Source organism: Candoia aspera, chromosome 10 (assembly GCF_035149785.1).
Source record: "Candoia aspera isolate rCanAsp1 chromosome 10, rCanAsp1.hap2, whole genome shotgun sequence".
Taxonomy (NCBI): Eukaryota; Metazoa; Chordata; class Lepidosauria; order Squamata; family Boidae; genus Candoia; species Candoia aspera.
The window spans coordinates 24,631,368-24,653,983 of NC_086162.1; the positions used below are offsets into that span (position 1 = coordinate 24,631,368).

The 22,616-nt window shown below is 47.9% G+C and overlaps 1 protein-coding gene across 1 annotated transcript in view; it reads right to left on the reverse strand.

Annotated features, from left to right (window-relative positions):
* Positions 1 to 3,265: 3,265 nt before the first annotated feature.
* Positions 3,266 to 22,616, reverse strand: part of NOVA2 (NOVA alternative splicing regulator 2) — a 35,575-nt gene continuing 16,224 nt past the window's right edge. The window contains exons 2-4 of the mRNA XM_063311952.1: positions 20,158 to 20,301; positions 9,973 to 10,139; positions 3,266 to 5,656 (exon numbers count right to left, since the gene is read on the reverse strand). Coding sequence (XP_063168022.1) covers positions 4,646 to 5,656; positions 9,973 to 10,139; positions 20,158 to 20,301 — 1,322 coding nt within the window. The 3' untranslated portion in view covers positions 3,266 to 4,645. The remainder of the gene's footprint in view (positions 5,657 to 9,972; positions 10,140 to 20,157; positions 20,302 to 22,616) is intronic.

The following is a 22,616-nucleotide window of genomic DNA, read 5'->3' on the forward strand; positions in this document are numbered from 1 at the left end:
CTGGAAGTTGAAGTCCACCCAACTTAAAGTTGCTGAGGTTGAGAAATATTTGCTTTAAACTGAAGGTGATACAGAATGAAATTGGCACTCTGTCACTGAATGAGGCACTCATCTTATAGCAGACTGGCAATTTTTTCCAACAGCTCAGAAAAGGTGCATGCGTTTAACTTTCTGGCCTGTGCTTCCCAAAGCCCAGAATTTTTAAAAATAAAGTTGACGGCTATTCTGTCACAGAGATTAAAGGGATATTTTGCCCCAGATGAAATGCAATGCTTCAAGCCTGGACGTACAGCTAAAGAGCCAGGGATCTTAGCCTCGGCTGGTTCCGGAAAGGGAAGAAATACATGCTGCAGAAGATGCTTTTGTAATTAGGAGGTGGGATGGAGGTGGGATGGAGAAACCAGTGTGGAAACACCTTCAGAAGCGCCTTACTGCCCCATCGTAGGACATAGGAAGAAAATGCTCCCCTTTAATTCCACTGATATAATAGAAATATGAAACTAGAATTCTAAAGGACCTGATCTCTTTCCTGTTTTAGAGCCCATCCTACTCTAAAAGCCTGGGAAAGGACCTGAAATTCTGCTATGGCACTGGTTTTTCTGTCGTGAAATTGCAGAAGCAAAATTCCCTAATCCCACGTTCTTATTTTCAAAAGGGGGAGGCTGCTTCTGGATACAGAGCATCAGAAACCTGCTTTTGTGATCTGAGTGACTGAGTGGCGGACCAAAGGGGTTTAAGGGATGAGTCCTTACCTCTCCTCCTTTTGACAATAATCAGTTTTGCAGAAATACACAGAATGAGAGACATGAGGCAAATGGGGCTCATTAGCACAACTCAGTGCAGAATGTCATTTTCCTTATTGCAGAATCCTTGTTTCCTTGGCACAGAATTTTGATACTGAAATGTGCCCAGCCCTGTGCGCAAGCTCCAGAGGGAGAAAGAAAGGTGGGGGGAAACAAAAAACAGCAGAGATCACAGCCTTGGAAGATACTGTCAAAATATCAGCAGGATTTTTTTATCGGGGGAAGAAGGAGGCAAGAGGAACATCATCCCCTTTTGCCTTAAACACTGACCATATTTAAAAAGACGCAGACAATTTGGCACAAAATCTTTTCCGTATTTTCCTTCTCCCCTCACCCCAACCCTAACCCCAAGGAAAGCATGATATGCAATGCAGCTGCGAAACAAACAGCAACCATATTTTGTTCATTGTAAAAAAAACGAAAAGAAAAATCGGGAGATCCAAGATCTCAGCCAGTGGAAATGCAGGCTTTTAACTGCCTGCAAGATGTCACTAACTGCAAACCTTTGTAGATAAAATGCTGATTGCAGTCATTCTTACTCCATAAAATCAGTGCAAGATGCTATATAGATATTGCTTCCTTAAAAAAAAACATTAATAGTATGTCTTACTATTACTATTAATAGTAATAGTAATAGTTTCACATTTGAGTTTTGTTCTCTAGTGGTTTTTAGAGTCTTAAGACCCCTCCCTTCAGCCTAAGAAGGAAAACAGACACATGCTACTATCTAAGAAGAGATTAATTCCCCACCCATTATACACCCCAACCCCCACCACCCCCAACCAGAGCATTGGCCTAATGCTAAGCAAGCCTGTCGGTTGATCGAGCTCTCCTAAGAGCTTAGAGGAAGATGGACAATGTGCTAGGTTCTTTCCCTGCAGACCCAAACCTCCACCTGATGCTTCAGAGAGAGCGTGAAAGGAACTGTTTCCCTCTGAGAGTCATCAAGATATTGCCAAAGTCCACAGCTCAGTGCTGAAGAGTGGGAGGGGGGAAGAGGGTTTATGCAGCATAGAAAAATCTGTGCCGAAGGGCAGGGCAAGGGCATTGCAAAGCCATCAGGAGAAGCAGTTGGGCGGAGACCTTCTCTCTCAGTTACTTTTCCAGCTTCTTTGGGTCTTAAGTCTTGAGAAGAACACCAACTGCACCAGCCAGCAACGTCTCTCCTTGGAATATCTGGGCTCTTTGCAATGGGATTTCTCCTCCAAGCTTAGCTGCTGTCCAGAAATATCATGTCACCAACTCCATTTCATTTCAAACAAGCTTATCTAAGCAAACACAACGCCTGCGAAGACATCCACCAGCCACATCACCCTATCTTGCATTGGCCCTAAGGGCTGGATAGGAACCCTTGCATGTGCAACCCTACAAGAAGTACTATATCGTGCTCCCAAAGACTATCTGGTACACCTCGTGGGATGTTGGGTGAAGAGGAAGACTTTTACTTCACATCTGAGGCCCCTTACAGAATAAGGAAAACAGGAAATGTCACCCCACCAGAAAAGTCAACAAGGTGAGGTCACCACTCAAGCTAACTTTCCAGCAACTTTTTAATAACCATCACCATCATTGTAAGAAACAAAGAAACAGCAAGCTACCACACACCAAGGCTTGACACTGCCATATAATGCTTTTGACCTGTTCAGCCTTCCGGCAAACTCCGGACTCTAATAATCCATGAAGGGACCCAGCAGAATCAAGGGACAGCAGCTGAGCTGAGCCTCTTGTTAAAATGCTGGCAACCTTCAAAAGCAGACAAGCCCGCCCGCTCTCTCCAATGTAGAGAAGGTTGCAAGCTCAATATGTAAACATTGCAGGGAGATACCCTGTTTTTATTCATTTATTTGTTCATCCATTTCACCCTTTTAAGGGTGGGAGAAGGAGAGGAGGAGATAACGCTGCAGACATCCCGCCACAGCGAATGAAACAGAGAGAAGAAAAGATGAGACAGAGGGAGATGCAGAGCCCTGTGCTTTGACTACCAAACGGAAAGCCACCACAAGGGTGGTGGGACCTGCCTCTCCATGCGGCCTTCATGGCTACCCAAATGATGCCATGTTTACCCTGGGAACAGGAAGCCCTGATCAAGCCAGACTCTTTAAAAAGGACCATGCTGCAACCGGGACATCCTCCCTGGGAAAGTCCGTGAGTGAAGGTGGCAGGGCAGGAGTAAACGCCATTTCACCACGGTGGGTTAGTAATACTGCTGGTTCATACTAGGGGTGAAAAGACAGAAAGGAAGAAAGTCAGAAAGAAAATGGAATTGGTCAGGGGCTTGAAGAGAAGCTCAGCCGCCCCTAATACTGATAATGGCAGGAGACGGCCACCTGATTTGGCTTTGTGAACGGGAATGAAAGAAGTTGTGGTGCAACTTCCAGTCATTCGCGGGGTGCCCCTGACCGGGCCGCTGGGAAAACAGGAGCTTTCATCACCAAGTTGTTCCTTCCAGGTTTGCCCCTGGATGTCACTAAGAGTTGGGACTTGTAGCTAAAACCTGGGGTCGATTTGGCTGTTCCTTTTGGCCTTTAAGAAAAGAGCCTCGCCAAATTCAGTTGGCAGCCTCTGAAAAATAAATGAAGAACTTTCTTCCTGCAATCAAAACACAGTGGGATGTGAGGGCAGAGGGGACGCAGCTAATCTGGGAAGGAAGACGCCACAAATAATAGATGGACCACAGGAAGGAGAAGGTCTCCACGCCTTGAAGCCAAAGACTGTGATGGGAATCTGACCTCAGTCACTCAAGAAGGACCCTACCGCCTTGCTCTTGGGTGCGTGTTGCATCTCAGGAGGCTTGACGTTTCTTTGCAATGCTGGAAACTCATCCCAACACATAGGAGGAATGACCACGCAAACTCTGGGCCAGGTTCCCAGCAAGTCAGGACACACCTATCGCAAAAGTCCTCCATGTTGGTACGAGGATCCAGTTCTCTGCCCTGGTTCAAGCTCCTCCTTCAGTGTAACACAGGAAACAGGCCTTATCTGCAAAACTTTTATCTAAGTACCTCATTTTATTTCTTTCGATTACCAGGGCTGGGAAATGGAGAAAAATGGACAGACATTTTCCCCAGTAATAATAATAATAATAATAATAATAATAATGTGCATTAAATAATAGTTGTTTTTTTTTAAGCCAACTGAACAAGGTCATTTCCCCATTGCGGAGTCAATCTAGTCCAACCTCTCCTTCTTCAACCTCATCTTGATTTATAATGAACAATGCTACTTATAAGTACAAACCCAACGCCTTGTTTCACTACAAGAGATAAGGAGGGTGCATCACTAGAGGAATTATGCCATGATTTCAGCCCAAATCTACTTCCTTCCCCATTTTATTTCAAAACCCGATCTGACCATCTACCCGTGATAAAGGCTCTGGGCGGACACAAAGAAGGGCACATACAACCCACCAAGAAATTCATAAGTTGATCTACACTCTCAGGAGAGAGGGAAAGAAACTTTAAGAGGCGGTCCTTTCTCCATCCAGATTTGTTAAGGAAATCAGAAAGAAAGAGGGAAAGAAAGAGGACTGTTTTCTTAAAAAAATTTTTTTTCTATTAAAATCCATCAACTGAAAAAAGAAAAGAAAAGAAAATGTTGCCATATATATATAGATATATATACACAATCAGGCCACACCATCGGTGAAATAAAGTTCCGGCAGAACATAGGCTGGGCCGCTTCCCAACCAGAGGGGTCTGTATGAGTGTGTGTGTGTGTGTGTATGTGTGTGAAACAGAGAGATGGACACTGGGCAGGGGCCGGTGTCATGGAGGTTACAATTTTAATGGTTTAAGGACGGATTTGAATCTACTCCTTCCCCCAGCCTTCTCTTCAGCCTTCTATTAACCCACTTTCTGTGGGTTGGTGGCACGGACTCCTTGCTCATATGTTACTCGCTGGCTGATTAGATACTGTGCGGCTTGTGTGGCGGCTGGAGTGCCAGTGATGGTGACTTTACGGTTCCTGGTACCTGGAATAAACTCCCCTTTTTTGGAAATCTGGATGCGGGCCCCGGTCAGCTCTTGGTACTCGACCAACGTCTTGCCGCCCTTCCCCAAAATGGCACCCACTAGGTTTTCCGGCACGGCAATTTCCACCATATCTTTGGTGCTTTCCACAAGCTTCTCCGTGGCTAGGAAAGAGCTGGCCACCAGCGGGGAGGCTGTCCCTAAGTAGCCGTTGGCGGCCCCAGTGGCCGCAGCTAAGGAGCCCAAGGTGAAGGCGCCCATGGCACCGGCTGGGGCAGTGGTGCTGGTGGACGCTTCGTTGGCGTATGAGGCTAAGAGGTTAGCGGCGGCAGCAGCTGCTGGGTTCGCCCCGGCCGCAACAGCTGCCAGCACCCCAGAGGCGGCGGCAGAATTGAGGCCGAGCCCCAAGGAGTTGGTGTTGTATCCATAACTCGCTAAGGTGTTGAGCGCTGTGCTGATGGCCAAGAGGTCACTGCCGGAGAAACCAGGCAGGGCAGCTGGGAAGGCTCCGACGCCCGCGAGGCTGGTGTGGCCCAGCAGGCCCGAAGCGGTGGCAGCAGCCGCTGGTAGAACGTCTGTGGAGTTGGCGTAGGGAGATCCAGTTGGGTTAGAGTTGGCCACAGGGCCCGTAATGTTGGCATAGCTAATGTTGAGGCAGCTGCTGCTCTGCGGATCCTCCTGGATCTTCTGGACAATGATGTCGACGGCTTTGTGGATCTGTTCGGGTTCCCCACTGATGGTCACCACGCGCTCTTGGAGGTTGATGCCTTCGGGTTTCTGGCTCAGCTGCACCCAAGCGCCAGACTGTTCCATGATGGCTTTCACAGTGGCACCCCCTTTGCCAATGATCAGCCCAGCTGTGCTGTTTGGAACAATCACCTTGGCCTGCATTTTGGGAAATGAGAGGAATGGCATTTATTTTGTATGTTTATTTCTGTTTACATGAGTCTCCTTTTCTACATCATGGCTGGATGGTGCATCATGCTAAACTAGGCTAAAATGGGACTGGGTAGTTTCTGCGCTGGCTGTTAATCATTATTCCAATTTTGTATAGCGGTTGTGTTTTATTCACTCAGGGTTTGGCTGTGGATTCTCAGATCTGTAACCCAGGGCACTTAGAGAACTCTCAGATGGGGAAAGTCACCCCATGGGAATCCTGGGGAACCTTACCTCCTACCTTAAAATGGCACATGGATTTAAGCCTACATTGTAGAGATGTATTATTGAAAGAAGAGAGAGCAGCTAGTAAAGGCTTTAAAATATTTCATTTCCAACAGGCAGTGGGTTTTTTGCCCTTCATAGCATTCTACTACTTTCTAAACTCCTTTGCAATCCAATTCACCCAGGTCTTGTCAGAGGGAAGTTAAAAAGTAATATAAATAAACAGCATACAATGCAGGCCCATTAATCCTCTTCCTTTTTTAACCATCCCATATTATTTTATTTGCCAGTGAGACTCAGCACATCTAATTTAGAACAAGTATCATCATAAACTCCCTTCAGCACCATGGACAGCACCACCTCCTTACATTGAAACACTCAAGAAGATCCATTTTAGGACAGTTCTGGGTTTACCCATCCTCTCCCAATGCCCTTCTAATCTAGGGACATGCTGTCAAGTTTTGACATGTTTTGGCTGCAGGCATTCCATCTTAGACATGATGGAAACTGAAATATGTGTTTGCGTGCAAACACACACACACAAACACGCACATGATAGGAAAGCAAAACTTGTCCTACTTATAGCTGGAACCTCCTGTGGAGTTTACTAACAAGAAGGGGAAAATATAAATTAGTTCTATGAATGAGGCCCAGAAGCTTGCTTTTGCTATTTTTAATAACTGAAGGTGATGTTTCCAAGGAAGGTGAATTTAGAAGACAATGACGTGCTTGGTGAATTTTTTTGTGCTTCCACAAAACTGCTGACTATACACAGCTTTAGTTAGAATACACTCAACTTATACTAAGATTAAGTTATAATCCTAGAGTTACGTTATAATTAAGATATAATTTAAAGTGTGGAGCCTTGAACCAGATTTTGTGTGTGGGGGGGTGTGGGGGGGTGTGAATTCCTTCAATAATGCTGCTGGCTTTGGAGACCGGAGCTGATGGGGACCAAATTCTCGAATCTGATGAAAGAGAACAAATGGGAGAGGAGGCAATCACGGGGGTGGGGAGAGTGCGGTTATAGAAAACCTCTGTGATAATGTGGGATGGTATAATGGTATGTGTGAAAGACCTTGAGAAATGGGGCAAAGAGATGCTGCCTAGGGAACAGTCAGATAAGAGAAGGAACAGCCCACAGCTGTGTAATGGGGGGAGAAAGAGGCTCAGGAGGGACCCTCCCTAGTTTCTCGGGCTGTAAAGGAGATGGGGGAGAGTTGTACTTTCAGACTTGCAAGATTCTGTCAATGTAGCTCTACAATAAAGTAGAATTAGCCCATCTGGTCATGTTTCCTGACCGGTCTACCTGGTAAGGTTGACAGATGAGGATTCTCCACCCAGCCCAGTCTATGGTGTAGAGAGTAAGGGAGGTGACCTTGAGAGAAATGAGCAAGAACTCAATGGCTACTAGCCTTGATGGCCATGAGGCTGCCTCTGAAGGCCATCTGCTGGGAGACTAGTGGGCTTTCTTGTGCAGTTGGTGGGCCTCCGGGAGAGTAGGATGCTGGCCCAGATGGACCAGGGGTCTGATCCAGAAGGGTACTGCTTATGTTCTTAACCATTTTTAAAAATCTGTTCAATTGTGTCTGATTCTCCCTGCAGGTTTTTTGGCACGATTTTTGGAAGTGGTTTGCCATTGCCTTCTTCTGAGGGCTGCAAGAGAGTGACTGGCCCAAGGTCGCCCAGCTGGCTTTGTGCCTCAGGCAGGACTAGAACTCACAATCTCCTGGTTTCTAGCCTGGAGCCTTAACCACTGAACCAAACCAGCTCTCTCTTAACCACTACCTAGGCAAAAAGAGCCAAAACACTCTTTTAAGCCCTGGGAAACAAGATAATGTTCAGAAGTGGCCAGGCACATGCATCCCTGATTCACTGGTGTAGGAGGAGGAGGGGAGGGACAGCCCAATCAGACTTGCAAGATTCTGTTATTATAGTCCTTCTCAACAAAGCCTAGTTCTGGTCTTCCTGTGGAGCTGATTTTCTAGTCTGACCTACCTCGTGGGGCTGACATCTACCTTTATAGAGCCGCCACAACAGAGAAAACGATTAAAGATTTAGCAAGGAAATGCTCTGATGTAACCAGGTTGTGGGCACTTTCAGAAATTCATGGCCCCGTGCAAACAAGCTGACCGAGATCATATCGCCAAGGGAGGGAGGGAGGAACAGAGCCCACCCTCAACCCCAGGCTGCTGGGATTGGGATGCCTAAGAAAGTGGGGCTTGGCCTGGCTTCAACAACCAGTCTTTCCAAAATGGGAAGGGAATCAATGAGATGATCTCTGTCTTCCTGCCCTTTTGAAGTGCTTTGAGCAGTCCAGTGGAACAGCCTCCCCCCTCCCCATTTAAAGGGTCACTCCTGTTCCTGAGTGGACTCTTTCTTCCTCAGCCGCACCTGGAGATGCTAAAGAGCCAATTGCAGGAGGGGGGGGGGGTGTTTCGCCATGCCAAGCTGGATCTCTCCCCTTTCCTACCCTGCTTGCATTTTTTTGATTTTGATGTTCTCCTACGGCGAGCCTATCTCACGGGTTCGTCACTGGGTGGGGACGGTTTCTAAATTTAAATTACTTTTCCAACGGTTGTGGTTTTGCTTTTCTGGATTTTTCTGGATCCCCTTTAGGGTGGCAGGGGTGGAGAGAGCGTTGAGAGACCAGCTGCTGGGCTAATTGAGGAAAAGGCCTTTTCGTCTGAATTTTGGGAGTCTTCTGAAAAAGGAAGGGCCTTTTTAAGCTGGCAGGAGCTGAGGATGCACCCATATTAGGAAGAAACACCGCCTCTGTTTCCTCAGCTATCCAGGCGGGCATATAAACTGCCTTCTATACCACATCCCTGGCTCCTGTGTGAACGTGGCATCATCTTTGTGTTCGGCTTCTAGCCCACAGCTGGTTTTCCTTGGGGCTGCCATAGCAACGGCAAACCAAGGGACAATGCAGACCTGCGTTCCAACCTCTTCTGCATACACGAAGCTTGGGTGGCAAAAAAGAAGACCACCTCGTGGCTTTTCAGGACATCTTTTCCTCGGAATGGGAAAAATACAGACCCTTTCTTCATGCAGCTGCATTTTTATAAAAGCATGTGTTGGTTAGGGGTTTTGTTTGCTTGTTTGTTTGAACTGAAGGTAGATCTTGTTTTTCAATTTTTAATGTTTGATTCGGGGAGGGGTTGTGGTGGGGGAAAGGACCGGACCTAACATTCGTTGCCGAACTAGGACGGGGCTATGGTTTTAATGCAGTGGAAGTGAAGAACTATTTTAAATGCTTCCCAGAAAGGAAATGTTGGAATTCATATCTGAAAATGTCTGACTGTCAGTCAGCAGGGAGGACCTGAATCTAGATTCCTTTCCAAATGCAGCGAACAATAGAAAGAAAGTTTCCTTATTCTTGTTTGACAGCCCCCTTCAGTGTTGAATCATCAGTTAAAGACCAAAATAAGCACAATGGCACACAGTCTAAGTCTCCCAGATGACTATTAGCTATGCCAGCAAAATGGTAAAAAACAGCACACTGTCTTAGCATTAGGTGCTCAGGGAAAGCTGAATGAAATATCGCCTTCATAACGTTCTTTTGGTGGGGCGATATTTCCAAAGCACCAGCTTAACCATTATACTTTTAGTACTCTGTACCCCATTTTGAACTCATTGATTTGTAAGGTAACAGGAGCCAAAATCTTTCTCAAATGTGTTGCATTACGCCACTCATCGAATTTTGCTGGTCTGGAGATGATGGGAACCATGGCCTAATCCAGTATTTTTCAAACTCAGCCACTTTGATGGGTGGACTTCAACTCCCAGAATTCCCCAGGCAGCAGGAATTCTGCCTGGGGAATTCTGGGAGTTGAAGTCCACCCATCTTAAAGTGGCCAAGGTTGAAAAGCACTGGTCTAATCCACTCGGAGAGCATCAGGTTGGGGCAAATTGAACAAAACGGCCCTTTGCACTAATCTAGCAGAGGTCTCCTATTCTCTTTTAAGAAGTACCCCAGACCATACATTCCCACCAATAACACAAAACCCCACAAATATTAAATGTCCACCGTTCTTCACCTGCTTGGCTCGATCGGGGTTCATGGTTGTCTGGGGCTGCAGGATATTGACCGACTCGGGTTTCACCACAGACTGGGGGATTTCTCGAACCTTCTCAGCAATAAAGTTGTGAACAGCATTGAGGGCTTCTGCTGTGCCCTGCACGAGGCACACACGCTCCGTGGTCCCTGTATTGGAGAAAAGTCACAGGGCACGCTTAAAAGGGAATTCGGCTGCCCTGGAAGGGATCGAGAGTGGCTTGGTTCTCCTTCCTTGCAGGGAACAGGTCTTGAAGTGGCAATTCAGAGCAAAGAATCAAAGACATTCAGGGACAGGATCCACTCATGATCCACCACCCAGGATCCCGTATTCAAGGATCTTGCAGCAAGAAAGGTTTTCCCTATCAGCTGCTACCTGCTACCTGATCCTTCTTCTTGGAAATAATGAGTCCAAGGCTTCTGGGCCTTGACCCTATTTTGTGGACCTTGGTTACCAAAAATGGATGGTCCAGATACCCTCCCCCCATTTGGACGTTGGAAAAATGCAACAGCTCTAGCATAATGCCTATCAGGACTCCCTTTTCTTTGGACATCAAAGTTCGAAGTGCAAAGCAAAACAATCCCAACATCCCTCCCTCCAGAATTCGGGACTCTTTGCCCTTGGGGTGACATGGCCCCACCCATTTTGCACCCTGGCCCCACCCACTGCAGCTCTGGTGCTCCCCGATGCACCCGCCGGTGTTTATTTAGAGACGATGATGCAAATGTTCCTGGGACTTTGGGCACGCAAAGCAGGTGTTTTGCAACTGAACTTCAGGGCCCTTCCCTCGGCAGGCAAGAGAAAGGGAAGAAGGAAAGGAACAACTGAGGCATCTTAAAGATAAAAGCGGCTTCGAAGCAGCACAAGGTTGCAGCATGGAAGGGCTGTGCTTAGCATTTCTGAAGGAGGAGGAGGAGGAGGGGAAGATTAGGGGTCCTGGACAACCAACCCCTCTAACAAATTGCTTGCCCCCACCAACCACCCCCCCTCCCCAAGATGGGTCCCTGCATCTTCGGCTTCTCTTCCCCGGCTTGTGATTGCCATGGCAACCCACCGCGGCCTTCTTCTCCCCGCCCTCTGCCACCTCCCAATCCGTGGCGGCTGGCCTCGAGGGCCCATTGCCACGGCAACCAGCACCCCCTCATCCGCAAAAGGAGGCGGCTTGGTGGGGGAGGGGAGGAGGCTATCGTCAAGGCAACCAGAAGGTGGTGGAAAGAGGGGACCACCTTCCCCATGTGGCCGCGGGTGGGGAGAGCACGGCTTATGGGGAGGAGGGGTGGGTGAGGGTCTCCCTCCTGCCATCTTTCGGCGCATGAGAAGCCGGCTGGCACTGAGCGGTGTGGGAGCGAGGTGTGAAAAGGAGGCATTTGGGGAAGAGGGAGATAAAGATACCCCCCGACACACACACACATGTATTGGAACCCCCAGCATCTTACTTTGGAAGGGGAAAGCATTCTTGGTTACGTAAAGCTGCCAAGGTGGGTGTGTTTCTGAGCATACGCAGAATGTTCTTCCCTGCAGCTCTGGGATTAAGGAAGAGATGCCTCCCATTCCAGAGATGTGGCTTCCAAACCCTTCCCCGCACCATTTTAGAAAAACTGGGATGCTCTAACATGTTGCAAGCATCCAAGATTGGCGTCACCACATGCACGTCTTGCTATATGAACCGCCCACCACAGAAGGCAGAGTTCACCTTCTGTTTGTCACTTGGGTAAGGTACAGTAGTCATTTACTAATTAGAATTGGCCTTAGAAATCCCACATGGACTCAGAAGCTCAACCCAAAGGCCCTTTGGCCACATTTTAGCTTTAAAGATTTAAGCAGGGCCAGGATGGGCCAGTCTGTGGATGGGAGACCACCAGGAAATCTCAGCCCGGATGACTAGACAGGGAAGTTGAAAAAGTGTCCTGAAAGTAGCCAACGGCAAGTGACTTCTGTATCGTTGTCAAGAAAACTTGACGCAAAGAAGTCTTTACCTTTGGGAAAACATATTCCACCCAGGGCCAGTCAGCCAGCTGTGCTGCACCCACCTAGCTCAGATGTTACCATAAACATCAGCATACAGCGGAGGGAATTTTTAAAATTCGTTTGATGATTTAAAAACTGATGACTTCCTCATGAGCTGGGTTCCTATTACCAGCAATGACTGATAAATATCTGGTGGTGATGGGTATCGTATCCACATTTGGGAGGAACAAGTCCAAGGTTCCCTGCAATGCAGCGTTTTTTGAACTTGGCCGCTTTAAGATGTGTGGACTTCACCTCCCAGAATTCCCCAGCCAGCCATGCTGGCTGGGGATTTCTGGGAGTTGAAGTCCACACATCTTAAAGCGGCCAAGTTCGAAAAACACTGCTATAACACATTTCACTTTGCCAAAGGGCAGACTTGTGTGCTGTGGAAACACCACAAAGGGGACCGCTGACCAAGTCAACTAACCACCAGGGTCTGGATTTAAGCCAAAACGGTAATTTCAACAGTCAGCTGTGAGAACACCAAAACCCAGCCAATTTTGCCTATCTAGTCCTCCCAAACATAGAGCTGGAGAGAAAGAGCAGCTGAACGACCCCCTACATCACAGAACTCACTGTCAAAGCCCTGCGGCTCAGACTGCCTTGTCTCCAAGATATGCCCACTGCTGCCTCTCTGGTCAATGGGAAGGGACCTGGTGACCCTCGAAACCTGAGGAATCAGGGGATCCCGGGCATTCCTTGGAGGAAGGGGGTGGGGATGGCGTAATTCCAAAGCGACCCAGTTGGTATGAGCCTGCAGTGCCAGACCCACCGTTAAGGAGATCTGGGTGGGCTTGCAGCTGACTTGGCTTAAGCGTTGTATGGAAACAGAACTTAATTAACAACACAGCAAAAGTAGTGTCCGTGTAATAGAGAACTTGGGACCAGGGCGCACCAAGATGGCATCCCCCTCTGCCCTGCAGGTTACCTCAGTCTCACCTACTTCACAGGGGTGCTGTGCAGATAAGTGAGGCAGAGATTATAATGATGTATGTTGCCTTGCTCTGACATACAAATAGAACAGCAAGAAATAAGGATTACATAGAAGACACTATTCCACAGAGCACATTGCCCCAAAAGCATACTTTTTAAATTCTTCTGCCAAATATATACATCTCCCTTCCTTCCTTCCTTCCTTCCTTCCTTCCTTCCTTCCTTCCTTCCTTCCTTCCTTCCTTCCTTCCTTCCTTCCATCCATCCATCCATCCATCCATCCATCCATGCAAGATGACCCATCTCCAAGGAGAACCAGGACTGCATGTCTTGAAACATTTACCATATATAATTGCAGATAAGCCCATTGGTGGATAAACCGAGCCTCAAAATTTCAGTCAAAATACTGTACCGTGAAAAATGCATCACCCATGGATAAGCCAACTGTCAAATTTTTAACTGCAACGACAGGCGGGAAACTGCAAACTGTTACGTCATCATTTATAAAACCGTGTGATTTTAAGGCTGTGACGGGCTTTAAGAAATCTGAGCTGTGCTCCACAGATAATCCAAACCCAATTTGGGGGATGTATTTTGGAACCTAAAATTCCCAGTTTATCTACGAGCATATACAGTACCTGGAGAAATCTCTCTGCAAACAGAATTACAAAACTTTTCCGTAAATGGTTCCCATCCCGTGCCTGGAGCACCAATTGCTGCCCTCAATAATCATTAGCCACACTGGCAGGGAATGGTAGTCACATCCCCAGTCACCACAGATTAAGAAGACATCTTGCACAGATGTGCCAACTGCACAGCAGGCCAGGATGGTAGCATAACCGACCACATTACGGGCCCAAATGGCCTGTCATCCAAACCAACAGTCCAGGAATATTAGCTATGCCATGCAAACCCATTTAGAAAAACCAGGCATTGAGCAGTTTCATGGCACCACACAGGAGCATGCAGACATTGCTACCATTGCTACGAAAAGCCAACTTCTTCAACGTCCCCAGAATGCTGTGCTCAGTTTCACAAGACCTTGGAGCAGGCACGACTACCATCTCTACAAGGGGAAGTCAACCATGGGCCCTTAGTATGCTCCTCCAATTTATTTATCTGTTTAATCAATGTATAAAGCTGCAGCCCCCCAAAGGGTCAAACATGACTCAGTGCTTGAACAGGGGACCTTTCACCTTTCACGCCATAGCCACCCTATTCAGCACACATTTCAGGGTGCTGAAAAACCATTTTTGCATAAATTAGCACCTTAGCCACCCACTAGAGTTGGAACCTCTGAACAAAGTAAGAGTTTCTAAGCCAGCCGTGCAGGGAACTCCTGATTCCCTTCTGATTTTGGTTTTAACTGGATCTTGCAGGACTGTTCCTATGAAGCCATTTATTAGTGGATGGACTGTCCTCCAGAGAGAGCCACGTTCCAGAAAACCTCGACACACCATTACAGCAGTAAAACCGAAAGACACCTCTGTACTCAGAGCCAGTCTACTCAGTGGATCAAATAGTGCGGATGGATAAACAGGAAAAATCTTCTTTATTTATTTATTTATGGTCCTAGACCATTGAAATACCCCCCCCCAAAAAAACCCTAACCCTGAAGAACTTAATAATGAAAAGAGGGTACCAAATGACTTCTGCTAGCCATGGCTTAGATCAGTGTTTCTCAACCTCGGCAGCTTGAAGATGTGTGGACTTCAACTCCCAGAATTCCCCAGCCAGCCAGGCTGGCTAGGGAATTCTGGGAGTTGAAGTCCACACATCTTCAAGCTGCCGAGGTTGAGAAACACTGCCTTAGACCTTGCAGAAGGAAGATTGTAATCACCGGATCAGAAAGACAACTCAAATTTCTGACCATTGGGTTTAGGCGTGCCAGATGCCAGGGTAGTACAGGAGAAGTGAGATCTCATCTGTGATCTTTACAGGTGGCACCTGGGTGGCTACTGTCAAGGGCAAGGCTTTGGAATGGAACTGGTGCTTATGGCTTGCGTTTTGCAGCCGTCAAGATCCACTGCGCAGCAATAAGGCCACCTGTCCAGGAGGGTGCCTCTCTTCTTCTTGAAAGGTAAGCCGAGGGAGTTTTCAGCCTTTGCTGGCAATGCTCCAACCTGCTCAGAACTACATCTCCACTTGGATAAATAGGAAAGGGTGTAGACTGGATCAAGAGGGGCGAATGGGGAGCACGCTATTAGGTGGTAAGGCTGTTCCTTCAAGCTTCTTCTGGGTGGGCAAGACAGCTGCTGGTCCCAAGCCCTGGGACCCCATGAGGGGCAGGAGATACAGTAGGAGAAAGGAAGTCTCATAAGTCCTAGGTGGTTATCACCAAGCAATGGGCCTCTCTGTCACTGCGCAGCCGTCATAAAATTCAGTCTCTCTGCTTCTTCCCAGCCTGCAGATGTAGAGCTGGGGAAAAACCTTCACCTCTTGAATGGGGGTTGTTAGTAGCTGTGAACAGCACAAGAACTAGATAAAAAACAGGAGGCATTTGCCTGAAAGGAGAGATGATGAACCCAAAATTGGTGTGGACGGGAGACAAGGAGGTCAACATGGCATCCTTAAAAAATAGATCACCTTGTAAGGTGCCAGGTGTTGTTTGAAGCATCCAAAACCCAATGTGTCCATCCTTTCAGGACCATTCTGTGGAAAAAGCCTTCATTCAACAGCTGTACAGCAGGCAGCAGAGACACCAGAGTGCAAAAGCCTGGGCTGGGGCAGAGCGGGCCAAGTTTGAATTTCTTTAAAATCTGAGCACTGTGGAGGGACCCCAAGCTTCGCCTCCTGCAGTGTGCAGGAACCCCAGCCAAACTACCCATGAGAGGTGGCTGTTTGGCCTCTTTTCAAAACCCGCCAGAGATGGAGAACCCACAGCTTCTGAAATGGAGAGTGCTCCACTCTTGTATGGATCTTAGGAAAGGCTTCCATATAACAATGGTGATCGGGACTGGAATTTCCATCGCGAAGCAATGCAGTCGTAAAGCATGACATCATGTGACCGCATCGCTTAGTGATGTCGATCCCGGCACTCCCTGCTGCCATCATTAAGCAAGGATTGCGGGTTGTTAAGCGAGTCCCAGGAGGCTTGGAAGCAGGCCGGCCAGCAGGTAAGTGACTGTTGTGGGGCAGGGGGAGGTGCAAGTGGCTTACGGGAGTGATTTGCGACCTCCTTCTGGCTTCCCCATTGACTTTGCTCGTGGGAAGCTGGCAGAGAAGGTTGCAGATGGCGATCACGTGAACGTGGGACATCGCAACCTCATAAGTGAGAGCTGGTTGCCAAGCACCTAGGTCATGATCATGTGACTGTGGGGACGCTGCAATGGCCGGAACTTCGAGGACCAGTCATAAGTATCACTCATAACTTTGAACTGTCGCTGGAGGAGGGATTGTTAAACGAGGACTACCTGTATTTGAATGAAAACTAGGTAGCTGCAGGTTTAATCTGTTAATTCTGGTCCCAGTTTCTGCGGCCATGGAAGATAGATCTCGGCCATCTTGCCCACAGCTTCCCTTTATGCACCTGAACATGGTTATCATGTCTCCCCTCCATCTCCTTTCCTCCACTGAACACCCCAAGTTCCTTCAGCCTGTTCTCAAATCCTGTATTGCCTTTGCTGCCTTCCTCCGTACCTCTTCTGACTTATCAGCATCCTTCTGGAAATGTGGTACCCAGGGCTTAGTCACAGTCGTCTGCCCATTGCACAGAGCTGTTTTCGAGATGATTTGTTGCCAGCTTTTAAAAAGGAAACATAGAGCATAAACATGATTGATGAGGATGAGGACGATGCACGGCTGTGACTTTCACTCCCTTCTGATCAGTAAAGGTCATCGGCAACCGAGTAGGTTTTTGTGAATTCAGAGAGAATTATTTCACCCATCAGCATCCAGACATTCTTTTGCAGATGGCTGATGTTTCCCAAATGGCTTAGGAGGAAAAGACTGTGTGCATTAAAAATGCAAGAAAGGAAGGAAGGAAGGAAGGAAGGAAGGAAGGAAGGAAGGAAGGAAGGAAGGAAGGAAGGAAGGACGGACTTGCTTTGGTGGACCACTTTGATTTGGAAAGAAAGCTGGGGGTAAAGCATCCTATGGGGCCATGATCCACCTTGTGCCTTGAGCAGTTCTTGTTCTCTCTCTGTGACTGTGGAAAATGGGAATAGGAATTCAATTTGGATCATGTGGGGCCACGATCCAAATTGAATTCCTATTCCCATTTTCCACAGTCACAGAGAGAGAACAAGAACTGCTCAAGGCACAAGGTGGATCATGGCCCCATAGGATGCTTTACCCCCAAATAAAAATAGAGAGCTCGCTTTCCCTTGGTTGTTTGATGCTTTTTGAGGACCAGTAACCTATGAAATCTAATGAATAACCATCCATAGCCTTTTTGTTTGGCTCTTCCTCCTAGTTTTCCAACAGGCAACCCCGCTCATTGTTCCTGTGTTTTTACAGGAATTCCACAGAACACACCATCGGCCACCTCCCCTCAGCTGGGCCACGGATTCTCGCTGGAGATCCTGTGACAGCATCTCTCCAAAGACCAGGCTGACCAGCCCCATTCGCCTTCTTCCGATGACGACCCCTTCCTAGAACCAAGCTGTGCAGCTCTCTGTCCTGTTGGGGGCCTGATTCATTTCCTGCCCCTGCCTTTGAAACAGACATCCAACTTGTTGTAAACCGCCCAGAGTCCCTCCTTGCGGGGAGAGATGGGCGGTGATAAAAATTTGATAAATAAAATAAATTAAAAAAATAAACTTTTAAATCTGGTTCAGGCCTCAACACACTGCTCTGGAGCGCAGCATCCCAGCCTGCGTCCTGCCAGTCACCTTATCACGAGGCACGTTTCCTGCCATTCAATCTGTTTCCCCCACCCCCGGCCAACCCAGCCTGCCCTTCCCGTTTCCTTTCCGTTCACCCCCACCCAAACTCTGCTGCCGCAGAACGTCCCAAGCAGCAGCTACAGTTCAGTGGCCCGGCCTCCCAGGGGTGTAAATTTGGGGTGCTGATTGTAGCTCCCCTGATTCTGATCTGGAGGAGGCCCCACTTTTTTGCAAGCTGCCACTTGCCCCCAAATTAGGGGTCTGAGTTTTTAAAACGCAGAGGCAGTTCTGAATCCAAGCATCCACCCTCTGCAAGGGAAACCGGAAACCGGTTTCATTGCTGAGCTCCAATAATTCCATTCCTTTCCCAACTCCAGCAATTCTGCATTCCGGATCTCTCCAAAGCAGCCCCCTTATTCACGCTTACTTAAGAGGAAGCCCTGTGAATCTTGGCCAATCCCACGTGACCACAATTGTATAATCCTGGTCCGCACAGGCTTCTCAAAACTGGCACAGCAGCCACACTCTCTGCTTCCCAACTTCCACACAGCTTGCTTCTTCCTCTCCAAAATGCCCCCCGTGGTTACGGAATGGGATCCAGAAAGGCATTCTGCACATGCTCAGGATCCCCCTTGCAATGTCACCTATTTCAGGCTTGTACCTCTGTGCTGAAAATGATATCGGAAGTTGATTTCAACCTCCAGTTAAACAGATGTCCGTGCGAACCATGCTGTGAACGTCCCAGCCCCCAGGCCTGACCGCATCATGGGATGGTGGTGCTTATTCTGCCCCAAGGCTCTATGTCAGCTCAGTCCCACTTTCCGCCGGATTGCCCAGAGAGGAGGAAGGGAGCATCCCTGCTCTGGGATTAATCTCCGCAGAATGCACGGGCGGCGAGACTTTTGTAAACGCAGCTGAAGCTGCCACCAAGGGCACGCAGTCCCCACATCCGCCTGCCCTGCAGGGTTTCCACCGCTGCCAAATCCTGTAGCATCCAGAGGGTTTCCTTCCCCTTGATGGAAAAGGGGAGGGAAGGGGGCTCCCACCCGGAAGCTGCAAACAAATAGGGCACCTGCTCCCCATCACCATGGCAACACCATCCAGGCCTATTTCTTCTTCTCTGCCACCCCGCCCAACCATCCTTTGGCACTGGGGAGGATTTCCTGGTCAGCCTTTCTAAACCAGCAATCGAGGGCTGAGAAGGGAAAGCGGCTTAACCAGGGTGCCCCAGCCGAAGGCTGTCTGTTCTTCAATCCCAGATGGGATTAAGGACCCCCCCCAAAAAGGAGGGGGGGGACACATGCTCATCCTGTCCTCTCTGCAGCGTAGGCTCGATATTCATTGCCCCCCCCCCGCCCAGGGTGCTGTTTGCAGCTCCTCTGGCTGGGCCTTCTCTGAGCATGGAAGGCCGGCCCTTGGTTCCAGCAGGACAGTGGAGGGCTGGCGAGGACAGCGATGGTGGAAGGCGGGAGGAAGGCTTGGGCAGGGAAAGTGAAACAAAGCAAGACACAAAGGAAGAGGTCCAAGGTCAGCTGGGAGAGGTGGGGAGAGCTACACTAGGTTCCCTCTGCCCAGTAACCCCTGGGGGCCTGGACTACAACCTCCATCATCCCCCTCCGACAGGGACCCGCGAAGCCACACAGTCTAAGCACGGCTCAAACTGCAATACAGCAAGTCCTTCACTGCTGGTCCCTGGACATCAGATGAGATCCAGCCTCAGGTCCTCATCGTTTTTACCTGCATTCCCTTGCTCTTCCCTTCCATCCAATGTTTCTGCTAATTTGTTTTCTTAAAAAAGAAAATGTGCACACATTGTACAGAATTGATCCTAATAAACACCACGGGGGACACAATATTAAGCTTTTTTATACATAACATTCCTTAGCATGTATACTTCTAAAAAGTACTCCTAATCAACACTCTTTGCCCTAAAAGCAAGTGTTCTATATGAAATTATGGAACCCAAACCCATAGATGGCGACTCAGTGCATTTCTGCTGCTATGGACGATGGGGTCCATATCTGCAAATTGTATACTTTTAAAAAAATAAGTGGTGGATTTAATTTACTCTGTGATGTAAATGCATATCAACCTGCCTCTCAGCTCTGGGTTTTGGTTAAGTTTCCGGGGAAAACAAACACCTCACCTTGCAGTCAGTAGAACAGGTCATCTTCCCCTTGAGGGTGGACCAAAACAAAGTGGTCCAGCTGTGGAATATTCCCATTCCCCCCCCCCCGGAATATTCCATTTTAGAGTTCATACTCCTCCAGAAGCATATAAAGAGCCCCACAATGCTCAGAAAACATCAATATCCCAGGAGCAGAACCAAAGGTGCCACTTTACTCAACTCTGCTGTCCTTCATTGGAAAAATGTGAAGTCGCCCAACTCCCCACTCACCTGGATAGAAATCCTTGGACTTGGAGAGCTTAATGGTGGCTCCAGTTTCTTTCTGCAACTGGACGATGGTCTGGCCTCCTTTGCCAATGATGGATCCGGCGGCATAGCTGGGAATCAGGACCTTAAGGAAGTACTCGCCATCTTCTGCAGGAGAGGAGACAGAGACAGGCCTCGTGAGGCATCGTCCAAATTCTAGATCAAGTGGAAGCCACAACTCTCTCTGGGTATAATGAATCGAGGAAAAAGCTACTGGCTTTGAGGCCCGTCAAGGAACTGTTTTGCTTTATGTAGCCTCCAGACAAGCCCTGCGAAGGCCCAAAATCTGGCAGGAAGATGCAGCTGGAATCCAGCCTTTTCCCCATAACTGTAGCCCCAGCATCTCTGCATCCTTACAAATAAATTATTTTGCAAAAAACTAAGTCGCACTCTCCTAATCTTACAAAAAGGTTCCAGCCCATACCACAACCTACCCTAGCTCCTGATTCTCCTGCAAGCCCCTGCATCTGGGTTTTTGTTCCCATCCCTGCCTCAAGTTTCTAGCACTCATGATTAGTTTGGGATTACACAGGGGTCCTTAAGGGCCAGGAAGTAGGCAGAAACCTGTCTCAACGTTCTGAGGAGGTCAGCTTTCAAAGCTATGAGTTTAAACAGCGTGCATAGGACCATAAATGAAACACCACCTCTTTGGGACAAGTTGGCATGAGTGATAGTTGGAGAAACCTCAGGAGCCAAGAAGTGGGCATGAGGAAGCAAATTAGTCCAGCAGGAACAAAGTTGAATTTTCTGCCTGGTACGCAAGTGTTTTAAGGCACAGCACACTTGATATAGTCTTTTCAGCCTCATTTCCAGTTCCCACCAACCCCACTCAGTTCCTCCAAAAACCCACCGTTTTGCAAAGCAAAAGCAAGTAAAACACCCCACCTTCCTCTGCAGCCTGGGAAGAAAAATGAATAGGAGGCAGGCATAAAAAGGAAACAGATGAATTAGATGTCTCTGATTTATTTGAAAGCAGAGACTTTGTACACCTAGTATCCTGGTTCCTTAAAGGATTCCACCTCTCTCCTTCTATCCTATCCTATCCTATTCTTCAACCCTGAGGACTAGAAGCTTGACTTTGGTTCTAACTTGAAACGAAACTGCATTTTTCCTCATTCACTTTGCCCCCCCCTTTCAAACTCCTCCTCAGAACAGTCCTCCATAAAGTCAATAGCAGCTGTTGTTTTCTTATAATAGGGTGAATTGTGCTGTTCTATTTGTCCTCACATTACATGAGAATCCAAGGACCCGCAGCTATTTTCAGCACCAACAAAGAGCCGGTCCTGAGATTGCAGGTTTCAAGCAAAGAGGCCCTGCCGCAATTTAATTAACAGTGCCATAATCTACTCTGCTCTTTCTGCTCAGAAAGAGAGTTTCTTTATAAAAAAAGAATGCAGTTACAATTTTGCACAAGAGACTCAAGCCAACTGAGGTGAACATCCTTACCCATCAGCCTCCATGGCTCTACTTAAAATATTGGTTTTACACTGAAGTTTGCGCTGATTCCATAGCTCAGGGTTTTTCAACCAGGGTTCCCTGAGAGGTCACTATGGGTTCCCTGGGAGATTAAGATTTATTTAAGACATTATTTAAAATTCGGGCAACTTCACATTAAAGAGGCAAGTTTCATTCTTTATTTTTAGTTTAAGAACACCGTGGATGCCTATAGACAGGCCTACCCATGAAACGCATATAATCATTTTGTAACCTCTGGCCTCTCTTTGAGCCTGAATGTGCAGGGGTTCCCCAAGGCCTGGAAAACATGTCAAGGGTTCGTCCAGGGTCAAGAGGTTGAGAAAGGCTGGCCTAGATCAAGCATCTTCAGATATCTGGATGTCGTTGGAGGAGAAGCCCTGCCACCTTGCCTACCCTTTTGATTGCATAACGGACACAACTTGCTTTAGGGATGGAGGAATGGGGTCTCAGGATGCAGACAGAGGGAACAGCTTAGTTGCATTCTTGAATAGGCGCCCAACTGTGCCCTCTGGGAAGCTGAATACTGTATTAAAGCAACCTCTGGTCTGAAGTCAGTTCTTATTGCCTGCCTTCACACAACTTGCTAACCCAAAAAACCCAGGTTAAGAAATGTACAGCATATAACTCAAATATGCTGAATTACAGCTTCAGATGACAGTTTGCAAACAAGTTAAGATGACAGCTAGGCGGCCACAACATGCTGAACCACAAGTTCCCCAACCCCATTTTCATCTCGTCAAATGGGTCATGCAAACCCAGCCCCTGATTAGTCCAGAGAAAGGACTTTCTGCCATCCTGCTTACAATCCTCTCTCACCCGCCTTGATCACAATAAAATTAAGTTTGGTTTGGCGTTTGTCTGGGGAAGCATACGGCGAGCTGCACAATGGTGCAGGGAGAAAGGCCGCTCCTGTCCGGCACTGAAAAGCCATCCCTTCACTTTTGCTC